This window comes from Carcharhinus amblyrhynchos, chromosome 25 (assembly GCF_965287045.1).
Source record: "Carcharhinus amblyrhynchos chromosome 25, sCarAmb.v2.hapA, whole genome shotgun sequence".
NCBI lineage: Eukaryota > Metazoa > Chordata > Chondrichthyes > Carcharhiniformes > Carcharhinidae > Carcharhinus > Carcharhinus amblyrhynchos.
In genome coordinates this window covers 11,116,502-11,141,721 of record NC_137348.1, presented here as the reverse complement: position 1 = coordinate 11,141,721, position 25,220 = coordinate 11,116,502, and the positions used below count along the sequence as shown (strand labels likewise).

At 40.4% G+C, this 25,220-nt stretch overlaps 1 protein-coding gene across 4 annotated transcripts in view; it reads left to right on the top strand.

Moving 5' to 3' along the window:
• The window catches only part of LOC145358158 (neuronal calcium sensor 1), a 132,874-nt gene that overhangs the window by 16,418 nt on the left and 91,236 nt on the right, over positions 1-25,220 (top strand). The window contains exon 1 of one of the 4 annotated variants that reach the window (XM_080211879.1): positions 15,678-15,762. The exons of the other annotated variants lie outside the window; for them this stretch is intronic. Coding sequence (XP_080068005.1) covers positions 15,711-15,762 — 52 coding nt within the window. The 5' untranslated portion in view covers positions 15,678-15,710. Of the gene's footprint in view, positions 1-15,677; positions 15,763-25,220 lie in introns of those variants that run through there. 4 annotated transcript variants of the gene reach the window in all.

Below are 25,220 nucleotides of genomic sequence, written 5' to 3'. Positions count from 1 at the left end.
TGCATGAGGCTAGGCAGTGATTGGTCAACAGGCTATTCGACTGTTCTTCTCTGATCCTGTCCTGACAAATGTCTACACATCCAATGTCCAGCACTGAAGGTGATCATTGAACAAAATTCCCTCCGTCTTGCACCCACTCCTCCCTTGTACTGTCAGATATTATAGGTTCAGTAAGGAGTCTCAAACAAGAGGTTTAAGTCCAACAGGTTTATTTGGTATCACAAGCTTTCAGAATGCTGCTCCTTCATCATGTGAGTGGAGAGTTGGGTTCAGCAGCAGGGCATATATAGACACATACTCAATTGCAAGGTAATAGTTGGAATGTGAGTCTTTATGGGTAATCACGTCTTTACAGTTACAGTGTGAGTGGAGAGAGCGATAAGCACAGGTTAAAGAGATGTGAATTGTTTCAAGCCAGGACAGTTAATAAGATTTGCAAGCCCAGGCCAAGTGGTGGGGATTACACATAGTGTGACATGAACCCAAGACCCTGGTTGAGGCTGTCCTCATGTATTATAGGTTGATCCAGAATTGATGCTTTTTATTTCCCAACTTTGACGGAATAGTTTTCTTTAAGTTAGAGCTTCCTTGCTGGGGGTTGGTTGAAGACCAAACAAGTTAGCCCCCATTCTGATTCAAATTATTCTTGTTTCATTGCATTTCCACAGAATGATTAGTTTCTTTTAATGGGTTTAATAATCAAATTAAACTAAGATTTCTTTCAGTAGTCCCTTGGGTATCGTTATACGGTCTAACGTGTGTGCATGTACATAGAAAAGAGCAGAAATAGTGGGGAACTGAGGGTCTCATGACACTGTGGAACTTAAATAATTAATATTAATAAAAAAATTTACTGAAGAAATTAATAGGATCAAAAGCTGAATCATCCCTCTGGACTTGATGGCCTACATCCTCGGTTTCTAAAGAAGTGGCTGCAGAAATATTCATTGTGATCTTCTAAAATTTCCCAGATTCTGGAACAGTTCCATTGGGTTGGAGGATAATGAATGTTAACATTGCTATTCAAGAGAAAAGCAAGAGGGAAAACAGGATAACTACAGGTCAGTTAGCTAACATCAGTCATCATGAAAATTAAGGAATTAATTATTAAGGAAGTGGTTAATAGTGGACACTTAAAATTTAATGATTAGCCAGGTCAGCACAGTTTTCTGAAAGGGAAATAGTGTTTCATAAGCCTGTTCGTGTTTTTGAGGATGTAACTGGCAATGTAGATAAAAGGGAATAAGTGAATCCCGTATATTTCAGTTTTTAAAAGGCATTCATTGTGGTTGTTCCATTAGATAGTGCTCATGGAATTGTGACTACTATGTTTGCCTGGATAGGGGAATTGGTCAGTGGACAGAAAATAGAGTGGGAATAAACTGGTCATTTTTAGGTTGTTACTAAAAGCGTGTCGCAAGGATGAGTGCTAGGTCCGCTGTTATTTCGAATTTGTAATTATGACTTAGATCAAGGCATTGAGTGCACTGTATCCCAGGTTTGCTAGTGCAACAAGGGCGGCATGATGGCACAATAGTTAGCATTGCTGCCTCACAGTGCAGGACCCTGGGTTGATTGCTAGCTTGGGTCGCTGTATGTGCGAATCTGCACATTCTCCCTGTGTGTGCCTGGGTGATCGATTTCCTCCCACGGTCTGCAAGGCATGCTGCTTTGGTGAATTAGCCATGCTAAATTCTCCTCTGTGTACCCAAACAGGCACTGGAGAGGCAACCAGGGACTTTCACAGTAACTTCATTGCAGTGTTAATGTAAGCTTACTTGTGACACTAAGAAATAAACTTTAAGCAAAACTTGGTAACAAGTAAGATGCGGAGAGACTGCGAAAAGAAATATATATGTTAATTAAGTGCGCAAGAAGGTGGCAGATGGAGTACAATTGGGGAAATGTGAGGTTATTCACTTTGGGAAGTAGAATAGAAAAACATATTTTTTAAGTTACAGGAAGCTACAGAATGTTGGCATTACGAAGGATTTGGTTGACCTTGTACACAAACATGAAAGTAGCAAGCAGGTACTAAAAGCAATTAGAAAGACAAATGGAAGGCATTTGACAGGGTGGTCAGAGTACTGGAGTGAAGAAGTCATACTGCACTGGTACTGAATTATGATAAGACTGAGTTCTGTGCTCAGCAAAGATAGATTTACTTTAGGCAGGGGTGCAACAAAAGAATACTGGATTCCTGGAATGCAAGGATTGGCCTGTGAGGAAACGTTAATGGGCCTACGCACTTTAGAGTTCAGAAGAATGAGGGGGTGATCTCATCGAAAGGTATAAGATTCTCTGAGGGTTTGCTAAGAGGCTGGCTGAAGAATCAAGAACTAGTGTTAATAGTCTTGGGGTAAAGAGTCAGTCATTTATGACTGAGATAAGAAATGTCTTCAAGCTGAAGGATTTTATACCCTATAGGGTTGTGAATGCTCAGTAATTGAATAGATTCAAGGCGAGATAATGGACTTTTGTTCTCTAAACAAGTCGAGGGATATTGGGTGGGAAAGGAGTTGTGTTGAGATGATCTAATGGTGGAGCAGAGTCAGTTCTACTTCTTATGTTCTTACTGTCACCACCTCATTAGAGGTTGCTGCATCATTCAACCTGGGATTGGAGATGTGAAATTGCTTTACTTATAAATGGGATTAAGTGTTATGCTAAACTTTAATGGTAATGATTTCTGTTAACCACTTGTATAAGGATGATGAAATTACATTTAATTTGAGATTGCTGATAGAGACACCACGATAATTAAAGGCTTCTACAAGCTTGCCATTGTACACCAGTTAATGGTGTCTAGTCTCCACTGCTTTTCTGAAAGTACATTTATAATTACTAAGGCACTTCAGATACAAAACCCCCTGTGTACTGTTAGTCATTGCAGGTCAGTTTCCACATCACCCAGCTTACACTGCAAAATGACTAAAGGGTTGCTTGTAGGGAATGTTCATGTAGAGCAGAGAATGATTTGCAAGCCGTGACCCTCGTTTTATTTCTATCAAGCCATTTGGAGGTAAGTGTGCCTCCCAATATGTTTGCAGTAAATAGTTTAGTTACATGTATGCTGGTTGTAGCATTGACTTTTATACTGGTGATGAACTCTATTCGTCGTTGCTAGACTCACTCACTCATGCCATGTGCTGTTGCTTGGACCTTGTTTGCTTCTTCAGTGGTTGCTTTTGCAAGGTTTCTGGCCTCCCATCTCAGTCATCCATATCGACTTATATTTGCTCCGAGAAACTTCAAAGAGTAATGAAAGATTGGGGGTGAAGTTAATGAGACCAGAAAGCAGTTGGGCCAGTTACTGTGGGTGAAGCTTATTTCTAGGTCACATATGATACTAAGGTCGTGTGTGGTCTGACTCAGTCTCAGTGACTACAGAGAGGGATGGAGTTGGTGACTTGTGAACAGGGTTATGGTTGGGACTGAATGCAGCAACTTCAGTCTTGCCAGTATTTAGCTGGAAGAAATTTCTACTGATCCAGCACCAGATGTCAGATCAGCAGTTTGACGAAACAGAAATAGTGTGGGGTTCAGATAGGTGATTGTGAGTAAAGCTGGGAGTTATTAGCAGATGTGTGGAATCTGGGCTTGTGTATTTCATTGATGTTGCAGAGGAACAGCATGTAGATGAGAAATAGAAAGAAGCCAAGGATAGGTCCATGGGGCTCCCAGAGGTAATGGTATGGAAGAAGTCGTCTTTGCAGGTGATTATCTGGTTACGACTGGATAGATAAGAATGGAACTAGGCAAGTGTAGTCCTACTGAACCAGGTGACAGAGGAGTGGCATTGAAGGAGGATGGTCTGGTTAAACATGAAAGGCTCCAGATAGCCTGCGAAAAATGAGTGAAAGTTTTCAAAGGTCACAGCCACATAGTAAGTCATTTATAACACAGCCATTCCAGTACTAGATTCAAAAATAGGAGTTGCAGGAAAGATGGACAGGGATTTGGACGGCAATAGCATGTTTAAGAGCTTTGGAATTGAGGCAACTTTGGATATGGGGTTTTATTTTTACAAACTCAAGATTCAAAGGTGGTTATTTTGAGAGAGGTGATTATAGAAAATTTGAATGGTAGGAGACAGTAGTTTATAAACAATATCACCTGACAGTGTCAGGAAGGGAAATTTGCTGGTCAACAGTTCATTGGGAATAGGGCCTAGGAAATAGGAGCTGGACATTTTCTCCATGTCTGCATGGGTTTCCTCCGAGTGATCCGGTTTCCTACCACGGTCCACACATGTTCAGGTTAGGTTGATTAAATTGTACCTTAGTGACAGGGGGACATGACGTGCTGTTATGGGGATAGAGCCTGGGTGGGATTGCTGTCGGTGCAGATTCGATGGGCTGAATGGCCTCTTTCGGCACTGTAGGGATCCTGACATGATCGGAGATAGCAACAAACTAGGAATGATAGGAAAGGAGACAAATTAGGGAATGATGCCATATCCAGGGCAATGGGAGGGGAAAGTTGGGAAAAGTCTGACTTGTTGAGTTAGGGGAAGCGAGGGAAACATCAGAGATAGTCAAAGGGAATTCCTCTTCTTTCGTCCCTTTTTCCCATCCCACCACTCGGAGTAACAGCATGCCAACTGTTCTTGTCGAGGCTCATTCATGAGTGATAGCTGTTAGGACAACGTTTTGGAGGAGACCTGGCACCTGGAAAACCTCACCTCAGGAAGGCAGAGTTGGTGCCTTTGGGATTGGAGGGATTATGAGAAAATTGCTGAGGCAAGTGAAGTTGTAATTAACTACTGATGAAGCTATGTGGGCAGAAATCGCAAACAAGTTACTTGAGAGTTGAAAAGGTTAAAATGATGCATGAGCTTAAATGTGCTAAATGAATAAAACCTGGCCTGAGGTTTATTCTAGCATTTAGCACAGTCCGGGGAGACATCTACTATGCTTTACCAGTGATGCAGAGGAAAATAACTTTGTACTTGCATTCCTAACATTCTGTTCTTGCAATGTGAAATAATGATCGATAGAATCTAGCAGAAGGTGTTTGAAAGCTAAATCTGTCTTCATTGATTTCCAGCATTTTGGTGCTCTTTCTAAATTGGCTAGGGACTGAGTGCTAACTTGTTAATGAATGATAGCTTTGTCTAAACTAATTGGAAACTGGTTCTTGTTGAATATTTCCAATATAAGTTGTTTTGGAGAAAGATGAGGCAACAATTCTGATTTTATATTTTTCTGCCACTGAAACAAGTCTGCACTTCCTTGCTGTGGCCTCCAAAGCAACAGCCTCTGCTAAGAGGAGACATTGCTGACCTGATGCACTTTCATTCTATTTTGAAACGAGCTGCTTTGGGGAGAGATGAGAGCAGACCAAGTTTCTTTTGGCCATTTGATATCTGCTGTGTGTGTAAAAATAAAGCCCATTTTTAAGACTGCAGGAAGTCTCAACAATCCATACCCACAAACAACAAGAGTGGGATAACATTCAGGCTTGAGTTGATAAGTGAGAAGTAATATTCATGCCACTGATGAACCAGGCAACATCCAACTCCAACATGAGAGAATTAAATATCTCCTCATGATATTCAACAAAATTACCATAGTTGAATCTCCCACCATCAACATTCTGCGCTCACATTCATCAGAAACTCAACTGGACCTGCCACATGAGCACAGTGGCTACAAGAGCAGGTCAGAGACTAGGAATACTGTGGCGAGGAACTCACCTTTTGACTCCCCAAAGCCTGTCCGCCATCTATAAGGCACAAGTCAGGAGGGTGATGAGTACTCTCTCCTTGCAAGGATGAGGGCAGCTCGAACAACTCAATCTCAACACAGTTCATTCGGCATCCAAATCCACTACCTTAAACGTTTGCCTCCATCACTGGCACACAGTTGCAGCAGTGTGTGCCATCAAAAGATGGTCTATAGTGACATGCCAAGACTCCTCCAACAACACATTCTAAACCTGTAACTTCTAGCACCTAAAACTAAAGAGTGGGAGATGCATGAGAACAGCAGCACCTGCATAGAAACCCTACAGCACAGAAAGAGGCTATTCAGCCCATCTAGTCTGCACTGACCACAATCCCACCCAGGCCCAACCCTATATTCCTACATATTTACCCACTAATCCCCCTAACCTACACATCTCAGGACACTAAGGGCAATTCTGGCATGGCCAATCAACCTAATCTGCACATCTTTGGACTGTGGGAGGAAACCTATGCAGGCATGAGGAGAATGTGTAAACTCCACACAGACAGTGACCCAAGCTGGGAATTGAACCCAGGACCCTGGAGCTGTGAAGCAGTAGTGCTAACCACTGTGCTACCGTGCTGTACTGCAATTCCCCTCAAAGCCACTGACCATCCTTTGTTGGATATATCACCCTTCCTTCACTATCAGTGGATCAAAATCTTGGAATTCCCTTCCTACCAATACACCAGGTGTACTGCTGTGGCTCAAGGAGGTGTCTCACCACTAGCTTCTCAAGGGTTATTAGGGTTTGCAATAAATGTTAAATGTGCCAGTGATGCCCATATTCCAAAAACAAATTAAAAAAAAATGTCCAATCACAAGATAATCGTGGATAAAGCAAATTTGTTAGATTTCAGCTCAATCTTTTGGAATTATCCTAAACAACTTTGGATAGTACTTTGTTTCTACAACCTTCTCTGGGAGTCTGTTTTGTGTATCAATCACTCTGAAGAAAATTTTTGTGATACCAGGCCCATATTTGCCTTCTACTAATTTCAATCTGTGAATTTGTTCTAATCTTGCAATTTAAATGATTTTCTGATTTTACTTTTTTCATTCTATGGGCAATCCTGTAGATGACTTTAAGCATGCCTCACAGCTGATAATTATTTAGTAAATATTGTCCAATCACAGAATTGCACTGAAAACTGTTTTGAGTTTCGCAAGCATGGACTGATTGGCTATGGTCTGCACCTTGATCATTGTGAACAGTGGCTTGGATGTGTTGTCTGATGCGATCTGCCAGTCACTTTGAGGTATGACCAACATACCTAATGTCATACTGGCATTGAAATTCATATACCACATTGTTCATTTGTGTAATAGGCAGAATGTCTTTTTGGCTTGATAGCAACATCCTGTTAGTGGTGAGTACCGCTTGTGTTATTACTGCATAATAGTAGCATAAAAAGGGTAGCTTCACCTGTTCCTCAAACTTTTGAGATACCTTTTGGAGTAATCTGAGGTAGACTGGGTACTTTTCAGGGCCAAAGGTGACAGCCTTTGGCTCGTTCATGAACTTACATGATACATATACTGATACAAAGGACCCTGTGCTTTGCAGAACAGAAAGAACATGTACATACTGCCTGTTTCGACCAAAGAAAATAAGTGACGGTCTTCAACTGATTCATTCCCAGGTCAATACTTTGACCAATCAATGTCAAGCTATCTAGTTTAAATTTTTTTTGGCAGTTAACTGTCAGCACCATCAACTGTTGCATTCTCCATGGCAACACCTCTACCAGAGTCTACTTGCCAACCAATCAGCATTCTCTTCTAATACAGTATAAATTGTTGTTTTTCCCTTACACTGAGATTCTTGGAAAGTGTCCTGATGAGTGCAAGATGAAAAACTTTGATGTCCTTTATTTTCAGCAGTGCTCCCAGTTCTGTGCTACTAAATGACTATTATTATCCTTTAATTTAAAACTCTTTATCTTATATTGATAATGGACCTTAAGCCCAAAACTCAGCTAAAGAATGAAGAAAAAGTTACAATTGAATTGCAACAGATTGCACTATTTTTTGGAATTGTGATTAATGATTAATCAGCATGGAATTTTTAAAATACAGGACTAATAAATGCAACTTCTGCTTTGGTTGCTCAATATATAGAAAACATATAGCACAAACATATATTTGAAATGCATATTGCACTCAGTTGCAAAATACATTATAGATCTTTAACAGTCATTTTTACTTTTGGTTCTAAACTGTACAGCTTCCAGACTTCTGTCAAGCCTGCTCTGTAACTAGTGATGGGCGAGGGTGATGTACCTCCACGTTGAAGAAGTGTATGATATTGTTTTCTGGAGTCATAGTTGTAGTCTGACTTTGCTATGGGTTAAAATAGAAAGCATTAAATTTAATGTAGCTGTTTAATCAATTACTTTAAACGTTCTGGTTACTATCGTAGGTATATGTAGTTATAAGGAGTAAACATTGGACTTTAACTATTATATTTTCAGGTCTATATCTTTTTGAAGCATTAAAATTTACTAGTTCTAAAACTGTATATTTTGTACTGTGTTCCCTCCTTATACTTATGAAATGAAGTCCCAACACTGGGGGTTAGGGTATTCTTTGTGGCATTGTGCATTCAGATAACACTGCACTCGCAATGATACTGCAGTGGGATTCAGGAAATAAAAATCGCAAATGAGTTTGGCCTTCTCCGATCCCACAACGTCCAATTGCAAAGCAGAAAACTCAATCTATAGAGAGCTGACATGCTTCAGTAGATTTCTGTTTATAATTATTAGGATTAGGTGACAAATTAAATGAATCATTATTGACCAAAATAGATACTTCCAAATGAAAATATTACTGTTCGTACGATGCAGATGATGTGATAATCTTGGGAAAAAGATCTGGAGAAATCTGTTTAAATTTTTTTGTCACAAAATGGTATGATGTCTATCGATAATTTAATGGCCTAATTAGTCTAAAATTTGTTGTCTGACTGTTCATTCATAAAGGCCAAATGCTTTGTTTACGATTATGAATTATTCATGATCACAAAAATATATTTCAGGCAAAGCAATTTTCTCTTGTTTATTACTTTTTCTTACACCTTCATCTCAATCTCACGATAGCACTGCCCATACAGGATTTGGCAATTTTACTTGTGTCTTCCTAAAAACAAAAGGCTGCAGCATTGCACCAGCTTCACACTGTTTCCCTTGGGAGGGCAAGGGTCACAATCAATATGTTTGCTGTTGGAACATCTTGCCTCTTAGAATAATATTGAGGTATTACTTGCAATGGTGCAAATACCCACTCTTGATAATGATTCCAGCATTTATTATCACAATATCAGTGATGATGATTTCTGTTGTATTACCTTTGTTTCTGCTTGAAATATGAGGTGCTGGTTTTGTCTAGAAGTTTATGTTGAAGTCATCCAATTTCTTTCTCCTATAATTTTTTTCAGCTATGTTAAATTGCAGATTTTTTTTGTTGTCTCAATTGTGTGGGGTGAGCATTAGGGAATAGATTCTTTTTTCAACTTAAGCATTTAGCATTGATGAAGTACAGACAAATATGGAATAAAGCTGTGTATGCACTGCAGTATTAATGATTCTTCCCTCCAAGCCCAGAATTGCACTAATATAATGTTTGCATTTTCTCACACTAGTTATCCTAGTTGACCAAGTGAGACAGGGACGGATGTTTTGTGCTTTAGTTAGTGTTTAGAAATTGGGTTGACTGTTCGTTGTCTCACCGAGAATTTGTATTGCCTGTCAGCAGTCGTCCCTGTCATCTGAGGCAGGCACAATCACAAAGTGAAAGGACTATTGCCTTATCGTTTTGTTGCACAGCATTTTTAGAAAATGTATTTTCCTTTTTCTTCAACATTAACTTCTCTTACATTGGAATACAGTGGCAGTAATATGGACCATGTAAAAAATGAACCACAGCATCTTGCCAAAACCATCTCTGATTTTGTTAGCTAAATCCTGCAAAAAGATTAGTTTCAGTAGTGATCAATTGGCATAGTATATTGATATGCCAGGCACATGAGGTATTGAATGCAGTTTACCAGTCTCCTTTCATATTTTCATGAGGAGTCAACTAAAAGAGGAACCTCTCCAGCACAAATAACTTTCTGTTGGGCTTGTCCAATTTCAGAATGATGAGATGGCCTCAGGTGAGATGCGGTCGTTTAAAAAAAACTATCATCGTTTTGTGGCCTTAGTTTTGTTTGCCCAAAATGTGGAGGAACATTTTACAAGAGGTAAAACTATTCCTACTGTCTCATCTTCTCTTGAATTGCTTGGGCAGCATGGTGGCACAGTGGTTAACACTGCTGCCTCACAGCACCAGGGACCTGGGCTCAATTCCTAGCTTGGATGATTGTCTGTGTGGAGTTTGCACGTTCTCCCTGTGCCTGCAGGCTAGCCACAGTCTGAAAGATGTGCTAGTTAGGTGCTTGGCCATGCTAAATTCTCCCTCAGTGTACCCAAACAGACACCAGAGTGTGGGGACTTTCACAGTAACTTCATTGCCGTGTTAAAATAAACCTGCCTGTGACTAATAAATAAAAACTGTTAAAGTTTGAATTTTGCCGCTGATTGAAGCTGGCTGTTCAAAGTAATAATTATTACCCTCAAAGGGGATGGAAGAGCTAAACGTGGAAATTGTGGCTAAAAATTAAACTATCTGTGTGGACTTGCATTGACGTGTAGTTCCAGTTTGGAGGCAAATTGACTTTAATTGAGGTGCTTGAGAGTGCAATGGAAGGGCAGGTTGTCCAGTTGTATTATAAACAGACTTTAAGATATTGCAAAGATATGATGCAGCACCACTTGCTTGATGCTATTTACTGACAGTGGAGCACTGTACGTGATTTGGAACTATATCACCTTCTGCAGAAAGACGGTTGATGCAGTTTCAGATGAAAATTCAGCTCTTGTTGGCTGATCTCAAATGACAATCAAAAGGACTGTTTGCATCAAAAGCAGACAGAGCACAGGTGCAGACATAAAAGAGGGAGGCAATGGCCTGGTAGTATTATAGCTAGGCTATTAATCCAGAAACTCAGCTAATGTTCTGGGGACCGGGGTTCGAATTCCACCACAGCAGATGGTGGAATTTGAATTCAATAAAAAATATCTGGAACTAAGAATCTACTGATGACCATGAAACCATTGTCGATGGTCAGAAAAACCCATCTGGCTCACTAGTGTCCTTTAGGGAAGGAAATCTGCCATCCTTATCTGATCTGGACTACATGTGACTCCAGAGCCACAACAATGTGGTTGATTCTCAATTGCCCTCAGGCAAGTAGGGATGGGCAATAAATGCTGGCCAGCCAGTGATGCCCATATTCCACAAATGAATTTAAAAATAGTCAAGATCGTGTAATGGCTATGTTACTGGAATAGTTATTCATAAGCAAAATAGTCCAAAATATGAGTTAAAATTCCACTAGGACAGTTAATGCAGGCACATAAGCAACTGACCACAGAGCTTTCTGGAACTGGATGACACAGTATTAGGTCACATAATATCGTGGTCTATTAAGGAAATAGTGTGTTGCTACAGCTGTTTGTAGAGATTTGTACAAGATAAATTGATGGAGAAAATAGGAAAATTCATGGAGGCAATCTGGAGAAGTGACCCAAATTTATCTGCTCCCAACTTTTAAAAAGATAATCATATATGAATTTTTGCAGGATCACCTGCTATTCTACCCCACTTGTTTTAGCAAAACCAGTTGCCATTTGTAAAACAACCATCTGACAACTTAGCTTTGCAAGCTACTGATGGTGACATTTAGGTAAGCTTGTTCTGTTATGTCACTTCACCTGCGTGCCCCCCCTCCCCTGGTACCATGTGTCGTCTCGTTGTGGACACTTGCAGAGGTGTTTCCAGATTGACTGCAGAATTCAATTGGAAAGCATATGGTTCTCTTTGGGGTCCAATTACTGTAATTAGGTAATAATGTATGGTGACATGATCAAGGAGACCAGCTGACGTTACACCAGTGAAATCTGAGGAATATAAAACTGCAGGTTTCTGTGTGTATAATTATAAAATGTTAACTCGTTATATTTTTTGGCAATCTTTTCTAAATATTTTTAAATAAAACTGTAAAATGCAATACTGGATTGAGGATCACAAGCTTTTGGAGCAGCGTGCCAAAAGCTCGTGATACCAAATAAACCCGTTGGACTTTAACCTGGTGCTTTGAGACTTTTTATTGTGCTCACCCCAGTCCAACACCAGCATTTCCACAACATGGATTGAGGATGTTAGACCTTTGGTTTTCAGAATGTATCTTGATCAATTTTACAATGGAAGATGCTAAAATTAATTAGAATTTAGCTTTTTAAATGTTAGCTAATTTCTGGCATAATCAGGGGAAGTTGAACACTTCTCGGTTGCATCTGCCCCTTCTTTAGTTATTGTTTGGGATGTAGCTGGTGTTCTTGAAGGGTTTGTCTACTCTCCTCAAGTGAACTATTCAAGACTGTAGTTCACTAAAACCATTTTTGCTTTACAGCTCTATGTACAGAGAACAATAGAATCTTTGAAGTGCAGAAAGAGAACATCCAACTCATCAAGTCTGCACTGAGTCTCTGAAAGAGCATTCCACCCAGGCCCTCCCCTCTGCCCTATCCCAGTAAACCCAAACATTTGCTTTGGCTAATCCACCCAACCTACACATCTTTGGACTGTGGGAGGAAACTGGAGCATTCAGAGGAAACACGTGCAGGCATGTGTAAACTCTACATAGACAGTCACCCTGTGCTGGAATTGAACACGGGCTTCTGGCGCTGCGAGGTGAAACTTTGCACAAGGCTGGACTTCATTATACCACAGTTACATCAACATCAGATTCTTCTGATGTTAACCCTTTGCCCCACATCCCTTCTTTGCACACAACACCCCCCCCCCCCCCGCCATTTTATCTCAACAATATACATCCTCCCACATCATCCTCAAACTCTCAGACTTCACAGGGTTAGTCTCTGGGGTGCCTCGAGCAATCTCTCTGGTCTTCTAATTTCACTCTGAGATTGAGAACATTTCTGACAATCTTTAATTGATGTGACTGTCCTTCTCCTGAGTGGTTGCAGAGCTTTTTGTCTCATACCTTGCTCCTTATCTCCTTCCAAATCTGAATAGAAAACCCAAGTTAATATTTGCTTTCTTTCCAAGGATGTGAAGATGCTTCAGTTTCAACCGATATTTTCTAGTCCATCTCAATGCTGTAAGATTTTGGTTATGGAGTACTTTCTATTGTCGTGCCTCCTTTCTATTGGCATTGTTTCCTTATTCTATCCCTGGGCTGCAACACTGATAAATCTTGTGCTCTGTGCTTATAGTTAAAGTAATGAGCTTGTTTGTGTTTCTGCTCATCCTCATGCTTTTTAACTGTTTTGCAGTCATTCAAGGTGATATTTAGTTTTAGTTTTAGTTTCTGTTGCAAAGCTGGAAGTTTGTTCTCTGTCATCTTCCCCATGAACAGCTCTGATGGTGGGAACTGGTTTTGTAGTGGTGGGGGGTTTGATAACTAAGAAGGGCCAAATTGAGGTGTTGATTTTTTTTTTAAATCAAATCTTTGGTTTGAACTTCTCCATCTTTTTGAGTTTATTGAGGTGAACTAGTTTGCAAAGTTGTGTAATGATTCATTTGCACATTGTGGTGCCAGACAGTGGTCTACAATGTCCTAGATGCCATGTTGTTGCATCCCTTTCCTTAAGTAAGTAAATGACTGCTTCTGCTGTGATGCCGCGCAGTCTGTTCTCTTCAATCCATCAGGAGTGGTAATCAATGACAATAAGAAATACTTTGCCTTTAAAATCAAATAAATCCATTCCCAGGTGCTCAAATGGCCTTGTTAGGAAAGTGGAAGGTGACAGTGGCTCTCTTTGTTCTTGGCTGTTCACTGCACACATGAGGCAATTCAAAATTAGTTCTTCAATAGAACAAATAATGCCTGGCCACTAGATTGTTTGCTGGGCATGGATTCCATGTTTTGCTATCCTTAAGTGACCTTGATGAATTTTTTTTGAAGAATGTCAAGCCAAGGAGTTCTCAGAATGACTATTCTGTCATTAAAAACCTGGAGATGATCAGTCCTTGTGGGATGTATTTTCTGTTCAGTGCCAATGTACTGGGTTGTTAGGAATATAGACTGACCAACCTTCCAGCATTCCGTTATCTGGAGGCATTTGTCATTTTGCTGTTGTGCTTGTTTAACTCCTGCAGCTTCTTTGCAGTAGCTTGGAGGTATTTGATATGAGTGATGTTTATGCTTCTACCCCCTTGTTGAAATTTAGATAATCTATTTAGCTTCTTTTGACTCGTATTCTTGACAGTGCATCTGCTGTTGTCTGAAACCCTTAAACATACTCAGTTTCTGCTTCAAACCTCATTAGTCTCAGTCTGAAGTGTTCAATTCTTGGCAGCATCGTTACAATCTCCATGTTCAGAAGAGTGACTAATGGCTGATGGTTTCGACTGTACATCGTAATACTATCAAACAGTTTGAGAACTTCTCTTGTTGCTGATGCTTCCTTCTCAGTAGTAGCATAGCTTTTTTTTCTGTGTCGCTCTACTCCTACCATCTCTTTATACTTGGAAAAAAGTAAAGTTTGTTTATTAGTGTCACAAGTAGGCTTACATTAACACTGCAATGAAGTTACTGTGAAAATCGCCTAGTCACCACACTCCGACTCCTGTTCGGGTACAGTGAGGGAGAATTTAGCATGGCCAATGCACCTAACTAGCACATCTTTGTAATGTGAGAGGAAACCCACACGGATACGGGGAGAACATGTAAACTCTGCACAGACACTGACCCAAGCCAGGAATTGAACCAGGGTCCCTGGCACTGTGAGGTAGCAATGCTAACCACAGCTGCCCTAAATAATAAAACTGCACCCAGACCTGTAGCTGGTGCACCAACTGCTACTTTGGTTGACAGCTCTTGATGAGAGTGCACTAAAATTTCAAGTGAAATTGAAAGATTTTTGATCATGAAAGCATTTTTCTTCACACTCCGGTATTATTTGGACCTTTCACAACAGCCCGTTGAATTTTGCCAAATTTGGTGGGAACTTGCTATCTTGGTTGACTATTGCTACCAATTTCTGTAGCTCCGTAATGTTCCTGGGTTGTGAAAATTGTGCAAGCACCTTTATTTTTTTGAGTCAGCTGTTTTTCATGGGGGTTGTACAATGTCCCCTAAAAGTGTAATCATTGGTTTTGAAAATTCATATTTGTTATTCAGTGTCAAACCTGCATCATGTAGAGCCTTCAGGACTGCTGTCGCTCTCCATTCATGCTCTTCTCTTGTGGAGCTGTGTGCAAGTGTGCTGTCTCAATGACATTTTAAAAATATTCATTATTGGGATGTGGGCATTGCTGGTTAATTTATTGTCCATCTTAATTGCCCTTGAGAAGGTGAGCTGCTTTCTTGAACCACTGAAGTCCATGTGGTGTAGGTACACCCACAGTGCTGTTAGGGAGGATGTTCCAGGATATTGACCTGGTCGCAGTGAAGGAACAGTGATATATTACTACTCCAAAGCTGTCTAGATTCTGAGATATTGTTCTCTAGATTATTCTGGGAGCAAAAGCAATTCCAGATAGTAATCTATTAAGGCAATAATGACTGGCAATATAAAAGCCATCAACAGTCTGGATTCTTTGTTCAGAGGCAGCTGCCAAAATCCACTCTTTGAGTCTAATTTGGTAAATTTAGTATTTTTAGCTAGTTTGGCAGGACTGTCATCTATGAGGCCATCTGGTGGATCTCACGTTCCACTGATTTATTTAGTTTAGTTAAATCCACACAAATTCTAATTGGGCATTTTGGTTGAGACCATGAGCGTTCCAGCACACTGGTTTGGTTACTGGAGAGAAAACTTGGTGCTGTGTTATATGCTCATTTTCAACCTTAACTTTGCTCAAGAGTGGATGAGGGACCTTCCTCAGTGTGAAGAGGCAAATTAGTGCAGCATGAGTTTGGACAGTAACGTGGTTTTTCAGTTTTCTCAAGCCTGTAAATCTTGTAAGTTAATTAATTCCTAAATGTACTACTGCATTGTTTGTCACCAATTTCCTCAATGTCCTAGATTGGCTTCGATTGCATGCCTTCCTGTTTAATAATGATTTTTGGTTCTGCATGATGTACATAAATTCAATAAGTTTTGTATTCTATCTTAATTTTGTCAGATATTGTCCTATGACTTTGTGTAGTCCTACCTGGACCTTGTAACTGGATGGATGATGGCTGTAGTATAATATGTTTAAAGTTTTACACCATCAGAAGAGACTGAAACACTTACTCCTGTGTCTAATTTTAAACTGAGTGTTCATCCGCTTAAAATGTAATGTTCTAGTACTTATTTTCTGTTTCATGTCCTTCTCCAAGGTAAGTTATTTTCTGTTTCTGTGGTTCTTCCACTTGGAAGTGGTTTGGTCTTAATATTTACATTTTTTCGCAGGTTTTTTAACTTGGCAGACAGTCTTAAAATGTTCTAATTCCCACAGTTGCAGCACACCACATACCTTCCAATCCCAGCCTTCGGCCGGACGTTCTTCCTGCCTGTGCAGGTTCTTTCCACTATGTCAATAGCACTCGAGGGTGTCATTTGGTGCACTTTCCCTCATTTTCGTGGGCTTGATTCAGTGCACTTTTCCTCTCTGACCTACATGTTGAATGGTCTCACTCATTTATTTCTATGGGACCTCACTTTCTCTGCGAACAAACACACTTTTGCTTTGAGCTCAGTTTGTCTTTTGATTTGTACTGTCTTAATTAAAGTTAAATCTTCACTCATTTGCAGGAGATCTGAAAGAGCTTTGTCTAAGACCTCAACTGCTCTGCCATAAGAATCAATTCTTCTTTCAATACTTTTGTTCTTTTTGCACAAACCAGAAGCAGTTCCTCTTTTGGAAAACATGTTTTGCCATTTATCCCAGTGCTGCGCTTGTTATGAACCTTCAGCACTTTGGAAAAGCTGGGAGTGGCAGTCTGGATTCTGTGCTTGTATCAAGCTTTTGGATTTATTGTTGTTAACTTGTTGATTCTGGTCTGTGCTCACTGCTGCCTGGACTTGGGATCTGTGTTTCAGCTTGTATCTGCTTGCATCCGCGATGCTCGCAACTGTGTTTTTGATAAATCTTCACTTTATTCCTTTCATCCTTTTAGGGCTTGTTGGATGCGTGGTCTTTGTGGAATATTTCTGGCTGTCTCATTCACCGCTATGTTTTGCCATCTGTTCAGGGTATAGATGGGGTTCTTTGGCATTTGTCTACTTTCCTTAAGTAAGCTTCTCAAGACTGTAGTACATTATAACTAATATATATTTATAGCTCTGTGTACATTTTAGGACCTCTGCGCAAGGTTGGACTTCACCTCCTTCCAGATCTCGATTACTTAGTCAGATGTCATTACATAGTATCGCCACGTCAGGTGCTTCTCATAACCATTTACTCTACATATCAGTATGGAACACTTCACACTGAAGTTCAACATGTATCAAAAGCTCCACTCCAGCAATTGCACCTTCATCCAATGCTGAGTATAGCACTCCACTTAATCTTTTGATTTGATTTATTATTGTCACATGTATTAATATACAGTGCAAAGTATTATTTCTTGCATGCTATACAGACAAAACATACCGTTCATAGAGAAGGAAACGAGTGAGTGCAGAATGTAGTGTTACAGTCATAGCTAGGGTGTAGAGAACGATCAACTTAATGCAATTTAAGTACATTCAAAAGTCTGGCAGCAGGGATGAAGCTGTTATTGAGTCAGTTGGTACATGACCTCAGACTTTTGCATCTTTTTCCCGAAGGAAGGAGGTAGAAGAGAGAACGTCTGGGGTGCATGGGGTCCTTAATTATGCTGGCTGCTTTGCCGGGGTGACAGGAAGTGTAGACAGAGTCAATGGATGGGAGGCTGGTTTGTATGATGGATTGGGCTACTTTCATGACCTTTCGTAGTTCCTTGCGGTCTTGGGTAGAGCAGGAGCCATATCAAGCTGCGACACAACCAGAAAGAATGCTTTCTAAGGTGCATCTGTAAATGTTGGTGAGAATTGTAGCTGACATGCCAAATTTGCTTAGTCTTCTGAGAAAGTAGAGGCGTTGTTGGGCTTTCTTAACTATAGTATCGGCATGAGGGACCAGAACAGGTTGTTGGTGATCTGGACACCTAAAAACTTGAGGCTCTTGATCCTTTCTACTTTGTCCCCATTGATGTAGACAAGGGCATGTCCTCCTTTATGCTTCCTGAAGGTGATGACAATCTCCTTTGTTTTGTTGACGTTGAGGGAGAGTTTATTGTTGCTGCAGCTGTTCACCAGATTCTCTATTTCATTCCTGTACTCTATCTTGTCATTGTTTGAGATCTGACCCACTACGGTGGTGTCGTCAGCAAACTTGAAAATCGAATTGGAGGGGAATTTGGCTGCACAGTCATAGGTGTCTAAGGAGTATAGTAGGGGGCTGAGAACACAGCCTTATGGGGCACTGGTGTAGTACATGGGATGTCTATTTTATTGCAAACCCTCTGTAAACCGGCTCTTAAGGGAAATCTTGTTACTTTACTGTATAATCCTGTCCTGATTACTGGCAATTGTCTGGGATGGCAGCATGACAGGATGCTTAATGTATGAAGAGTTACATTATGCTGTCATGCAAAATCAGTGCTTTATCATTCCACAGGGCGTCCATTACTGATTCTTCATTGATCAATGAAATTGCTTGAGAATTGTAGAATGAAGAACGAGGCTATTGAGCCCATCATACCTGTGCTGACTTTTTGATATCCAATTAGTCCCACTCTCCTCTTTCCCATTGCCCTTCAAATTCTTTCCCTGCCAAGATTTATCCAATTCCCTTTAGAAAGTCACTATTGAATTTATTTCCACAATCCTTTCAGGCAGTGGGTTCCAGATCACAACAACTCAGTGCCTTTAAAAATAAATCCTGATGTTGTCTCTTTTTTTTCCCAATCAACCTGAATCTGAGTGCTTTGGATACCAACCCTGCTGTCAAACAGTTTCTCTGATTTCCCCTGTTAAAGATATTCTTCAAGAAAACTTGTATCAAACCTCCTCACCTTCTCTGAAATAAAAAAAAGCTGTCCCTTTTTCTTAACAGCAACATCTGTGAGTAATGTGTTTGAACAAAGTAAATGGTTGTATCTTTCACAATTGCATTATTACTTTTATCTTGTGTTAAATCTTTTTATGCTTTCATTAAAAGCTTTGACTTAGTTCCAGCCTTTTGCAAAAGCCCAGACTTGGACTTGATTTTTTTTGCCCAGAACTATGACATTGCTCTCTAAATTCAGATTGTGCAGTCTGAACACGCGCAGTATATTCAGTTTCCCCGACTGCGTCAGAACCTTTCAATAGTTGAACTGCTGGAACATTTTCTTTTGCTTCAAGCATTTATGCATCAAACAGAAGTGACAGAATAATGGATGGACTTGTGCTGTTCAAATCCCAAAGCACCAGGAAAAATCCTTGAATATCTTATAATAAAAATTGAATTTGACTTGTTCATTCACAGTAAATCAGTGGCCCTGATATTGTTCCCTATATAGCATAAGCAGTCTTTTTCTATAAAATTGAATCTTTTATGTGAGAGCAATGCAATGCAGTTCTATTAGCAGTTTTTATTTCCTGTGTTAGTTATCCCTTTGACTGTACCAAAGTTATGGATTTGTGCTAAACCAAGGGCCTTTTGTTACTTGTGAATTAATATAATGTACTCAAACTCCTTTAACATGAGATCCTTACCAATGGTACACATCTTCCATTTTGCTTCTTAACTTGGATTGGGCTCTGATCCCATGGGGTATTGCAGTAACATGTATGAAGGGTCAGTTGCTGTCTGAAAACCAATAATATTTGGCTTAGCTTTTCTCCTGATTTCTTGACTGTTACTGTGCTGTTTAAATGCAGATTTGATATCCAAGTGGTTAAGCCAGATCTTTCTCAAAGTAACGTGAGTAAAACCAGATCTACCCAGCCTGGCTTTCAGTAAAAGCTGATTCTTTTTTCATCCCTTGCTGCCCACTTAGATCAAATGTGCAAATGTGTCTTTGGCTTACCTGTTTGATCAGTTGATGATCAAACTGAACTACAAATTAATTTCACCCTCAAGCTTGTTTACCTCCACCTCCAGAGCATGGCCTACCTACGCCCCTACCATGTACTTATTGCCATGGAAACCCTTGTTCATACTTCTTCACAAGTTGCAATTTCTCTCATGCTTCCCCTCATTGCAATTTCCAGCTCCATTCTACACAAAAACAACTAATCCAGAATATTGTGGCCGGATCTTGTCTATCCCATTCCATACAAATTTCCACATGTCCATCAGGACCTTACCACCTCCCTTCAAAAGCCCGCTTTAAACTTTCCATTCCGTCCTACTTGCAACTTATCTGCTTCTTCCGCTAGAAATGGTTTCAGCATCCTTTAGATGATGGGCATTGTATAACTTTTTTTTAACTTTTTTACCTTTCGTTTCTTTATTGTCTGTCTTCATTTTTCTTCTCCCTCCCCTCACTTTTTCCCCCTACTTTATCCCCCATCCCTACCTTTTCTCCTGCTTTGCTTCCCCTTTTCTAACTTTTACTTTTGTCCCATCCCTTTTCATTTTGATCCTTCAAATTATAATTTAATGAGCATTTCTGATCTCCTTGCAGTCCTGCCCAACAATGTTGTATCTTGTTAGCATCACTCCATTCATCAGTATACTTCATAAATACAGATGTTGTGATTCAGTAGGAGGCGGCGTTCATGTTCTACCTGATGCTGATAGCCAACATGGTAGACAAGGAAAATGTTGTATTCCTCAGCAGTGCTGTTCCTCAGTTTGAGTACATATATTGAACAAAAAAAGACAAAAAATTCATCATAATTGTCTAATTTTAATTGACTAATACTTCTGATGTATATGAAAGGCCACTGATAAGACTTTGAACATCAAAACTCTCTTGTTTCTCCTGGATTAATTGATTTTAGCTGGGACAGCAATGTATCTACAGATCAACTCTGACGAAGGGTCATCCAGACTCCAAATGTTGGCTCTATTCTCTCTCCACAGATGGTGTCAGACCTGCTGAGCTCCTCCAGCATTTTCTGTTTTTGTTTCAGATTCCAGCATCTGCAGTATTTTGCTTTTGTCTACTGATGGTCCTTGTTATCTGTTGGTTAGGAAAGGGACAATGGCCTGTAGCTCCTGAACCAGTTAGTAACTGTGATGCCTACTGAGTGTATTTGTGTGGGGATTCCTGGTGGGGATAGAATCAATTTCAGTGTGCAATGGCAACTCACATTTTTGACTGAGCCAATTTTTCTCTTTGATTTTTTAGCATCCTCGCAGAGGAATCTCAGTCCAGATTCCATTTCTAAATTTCTAGCCAAGAGAGAGGAGTGTTTGTTCTTTTAAAAAACACAAAAGCATACAATTTGAACCAAATTTCAAGCCCTTGAGTTTAGGCCTCATCATCAGTGCTCTGGCCCCTGGCTCATTGCTTGTTGCGCCTTTGTTGTGGGCTGGTCAGTGGTGGCTTGCCATTGCCTTCCACTCTCTGGGACAGGGTAAGACGGCAGGTCCCAAGTCTACCTCAGCTGGAATGGTACTTGAACCCACATTGTTGGTGTTGTTTTGAGCCATTGGTTTGTGACCCAGCTAACTGAGCTAACCTACCCCTTTGGGTATAATACTCCTCCATAAAAAATATTTGGAATGATTGATTCTGTAAACAGTGTTGGGTTTCAATTCTTTTGATGCAAAAATAACCCTTCAAAACTCTTACCTTTAAAAATTGAAATCTTGTCAATTTCTGTTTTGAACAAAGCAAATCTTTTGTCAAAAGAAATGGACCATCAGTGACAATCTTCATCCTGTGATAAATGTTGTTTATGGCAAGTACAGATATTGTTATCACAAATACTTGATGTTACAACACTAATTACTGCAGCTCGATTGATTGCTCCTGAATAAAATTCTTAGTAAATTGCTCTTCAGTGCAGTTCATATCCCTCACTGCAAGCATGTGATGTGTTGATGAACTCCAATATGAACGTTGTCCTAAAGAAAATGACCACCTACAATTCAAGAAGAATGATTATTTTTTAATCCAAGTTAATAGGCTTTGCCTTGTTGTCATACATAATTTGATGAGCTGGGTGTGTCAGTGGGCTATTTCACTGCCCCATCATCTCTTGTTTGTGATTCAGTCCAGACTAATGTCATGAGGGGAATGGACTGATTCATTCACTGAGTGTTTTAAGTGGCGTTGACATGAAAAGACACAACTCAGTCGCCATGGATCCATTGCACAACGCTGTTCCTAACTGGCCAATGAAGGCTGAAGGAAGAAACCACAATCCAATTCATCTTAATTGAGGAATTACTTTCTTGGGATTGAATTTTTGGCATTTTAGCCTGATGGAATTAAAGATTGGATGAATGGCTGTGTACTAACAGTGGGTGCCTAAAATGGAAACATTCCATTTAGCATTAGTAATGTTCCCACATCAGGCTAAAATTCCATGCAGTGTCTCACCATTTGAATCATGTTGTGCTTTTCTATTCTTTCTGCCAAAGCGGACAACCTTACATTTTCCCCACATTAAACTCCATTTGTCAATTTTTTGCCATTTAACCTATCTATATCTATTTAGATCCCTTTCTACATCAGCACATTTGCCTATAGTAAAGCTTGTCCCTTCGACCAAGTCATTAATTTGATAATACATAGCTGAGGCCCCAGCATTGATCCCTGTTCCACTCGACTAGTTGCAATGATCCATTTGTCCTGACTCAGTTTCCCATTAGGTTGCCAGTCTTCTACCCATGCCAACGTATTGCCCCAACGCCATGAGCTCTTCTCTTTTGCAATAATCTTTCAGGTGGCACCTTATTGAATGCCTTTTGAAGAAGATTCACTATAAAAGCTTTCATTTCAGCTTTAATCTCCTTGCTTCAGCTGCCTGTTATAGATTTGTCTGCAAACAGCTCCTTCAACTATCAGGATCATCCCATACTTGGGAAATCATTCTGCGCTGTTGGCCGTATAGTTCCAATGAACCAATTATAAGAGGGATAAATTTAACTTAAATATTTTCTGTATTACAAGTTGATACTGGTTGGTATTTCAAACCAGAGGGATATAGGTGGCACTGTGATTAGCACTGCTGCCTCACTGTGCTAGGGACCCAGGTTCAATTCTGATCTTAGTCATTCTCTGTGTGGAGTTTGCACACTCTCCCCATGCCTGGGTGGGTTTCCTCCCACAGTCCAAAGATGTGCAGGTTAGGTTGATAGTGTCAGGGGGATTAGCAGGGCAAATATTTGGGGTTATGGTGATAGGATTTCGGTGGGATTGTTGTCAGTGCAGGCTTGAAGGGATGAATGGTCTCCTTCTGCACTGTAGGCGTTCTATTTTATGATAGTTGAGAAGTATTCAAATTGATTTACACAAAGAGTAATAAGACAATAACCATTAGGAGTAATTTACAAATGGATTCACCTTGGGAATTGAAAATGTAGCATGGGATTCTCCCAGGCCCTTGATGGTGAGAGAATATGGCAGAAGGCCAGAAATTGGTTTCACATTGGCATGAATTTGTAGCGCGACCTTCCACTGGTGCCCACCATTATAGGTCGGAGAACTTCCCAGCGGCTGGTGTGACCATAGAACATAGAACATTACAGTGCAGTACAGGCCCTTCGGCCCCCGATGTAGCGCTGACCTGTGAAACCAATCTAAAGCCCATCTAACCTACACTATTCCAATATCATCCATATGTTTATCCAATGACCATTTAAATGCCCTTAATGTTGGCGAGTCCACTACTATTGCAGGTAAGGCATTCCAAGCCCTTACTACTCTCTGAGTAAAGAACCTACCTCTGACATCTGTCCTTATTTATATCCCTTTAATTGGATGTGAATGGAAGCCTGATCTCCCACATCTCTGTCATATCGGCAGAAAACAGGTCAGCATGGAACACATTTGGAACAATGCAGATGTTGGGATTCATCTGAATAATGCCTCGAGTTCAGGAAGGAGGCTGCCCACAATTCTAAAACATCACAGCAGTGGCTCAGAGGAGCATTTGCAGGAGGACCTTCCAGATTAGGTGACCTCGAGGGGGTCCATCTTCTAAACTTGTAATGCTCACAGAGATCTATCTTCTTTTAAGGTGGTTCACTTCTTTCTTCAATGGTGTTTGCACACTTTTTCAATGTGGCTTATGGACACATGGGCAGCCTATGTACCATTCAGGCCTGTCCCAAAACAGAGTGCAGCATCCTGGTGCATAATTAGTGAATTTGGGCTGGAAGATGTAGCGTGTTTTCCCATTGGCCACTGCAGCAGGAAACACTCCCTCCGCACCCACCAACGAACTGGGTCTCAAAATAGGCAAATTGTGTCTGTAACGTTCAGGTACACTTGCGACATAGTTGAAGTCCTGAAGGAGCAATCCAGAGGTCATGAATTCAAACTGTGAAATTGAACTCGATGGTAATTTGTGATCTAATAGCAGGAACAAAGACCATGAGATCTAAAGTCTTTAAAAGCTCGATTGATTTCCTATTGTTTTTCTAGGAAGGAATCTGCTTTCCCCCCAAGTTTGGTGTATGCACACATTTGCAATAACTCTTAATGCCCTTAGAGCAATTAAGGATGGGCAATAAATATTGCGTTGCCTGTTTTACTGACAGGGAAACACATTTTTCCATGTTGGATACTAGGCTGGATGATAATGCCTTTGAAGTACAAGCTCGCTGGGCTGACAGATGTTTTCCTTTTTTGTATTTCTGTTTCACATAGCTCAAGGATGAGAGGAACTCCTATGGTTCTTTAGAGCCTCCTGGCTCGCACTCATGTAGGACAGTTTGTTCAGCCCATGTTCCAGTATATCTCTCTCTTATTTGACATTTGTAGAGAGCTTAAAGCGACAATAATTGTTTTTTTTGGAATGTGAATGTTTCTGCATTTCAGGTGATTACTACCCAAACGTTGGTCCAAACTGCAGTTCTGCCATTTTGCCTAATAGAAAAGTGGAAGAAGGACTGTAGAATTTATTTTTATTCATTCATGGGATGTGGGTGTTGCTGGCTAGTCCAGCATTTGTTGCCCATCCCTAATTGCTCTTGAGAAGGTGGCGGTGAGCTGACTTCTTGGCTTGCTGCAGTTCATGTGTTAAAGGTACACCCACAGCGTTACTAGGGAGGAAGATGATGCTTGGAATTGAGCGGGTTGCCTTTTGAGGAAAGATTAGGTATGATGTAGCGATGCCAGCATTGGACAGGGGTAAACACAGTAAGAAGTCTCACAACAGGTTAAAGTCCAACAGATTTATTTGGTAGTAACCGCCACTAGCTTTCGGAATGCTGTCCCTTCGTCAGGTGAGTGGAGAGTTCAGACCGCAAACAGGGCATATGCCCTTTATATGCCCTATTTGCAATCAGAACTCTCCACTC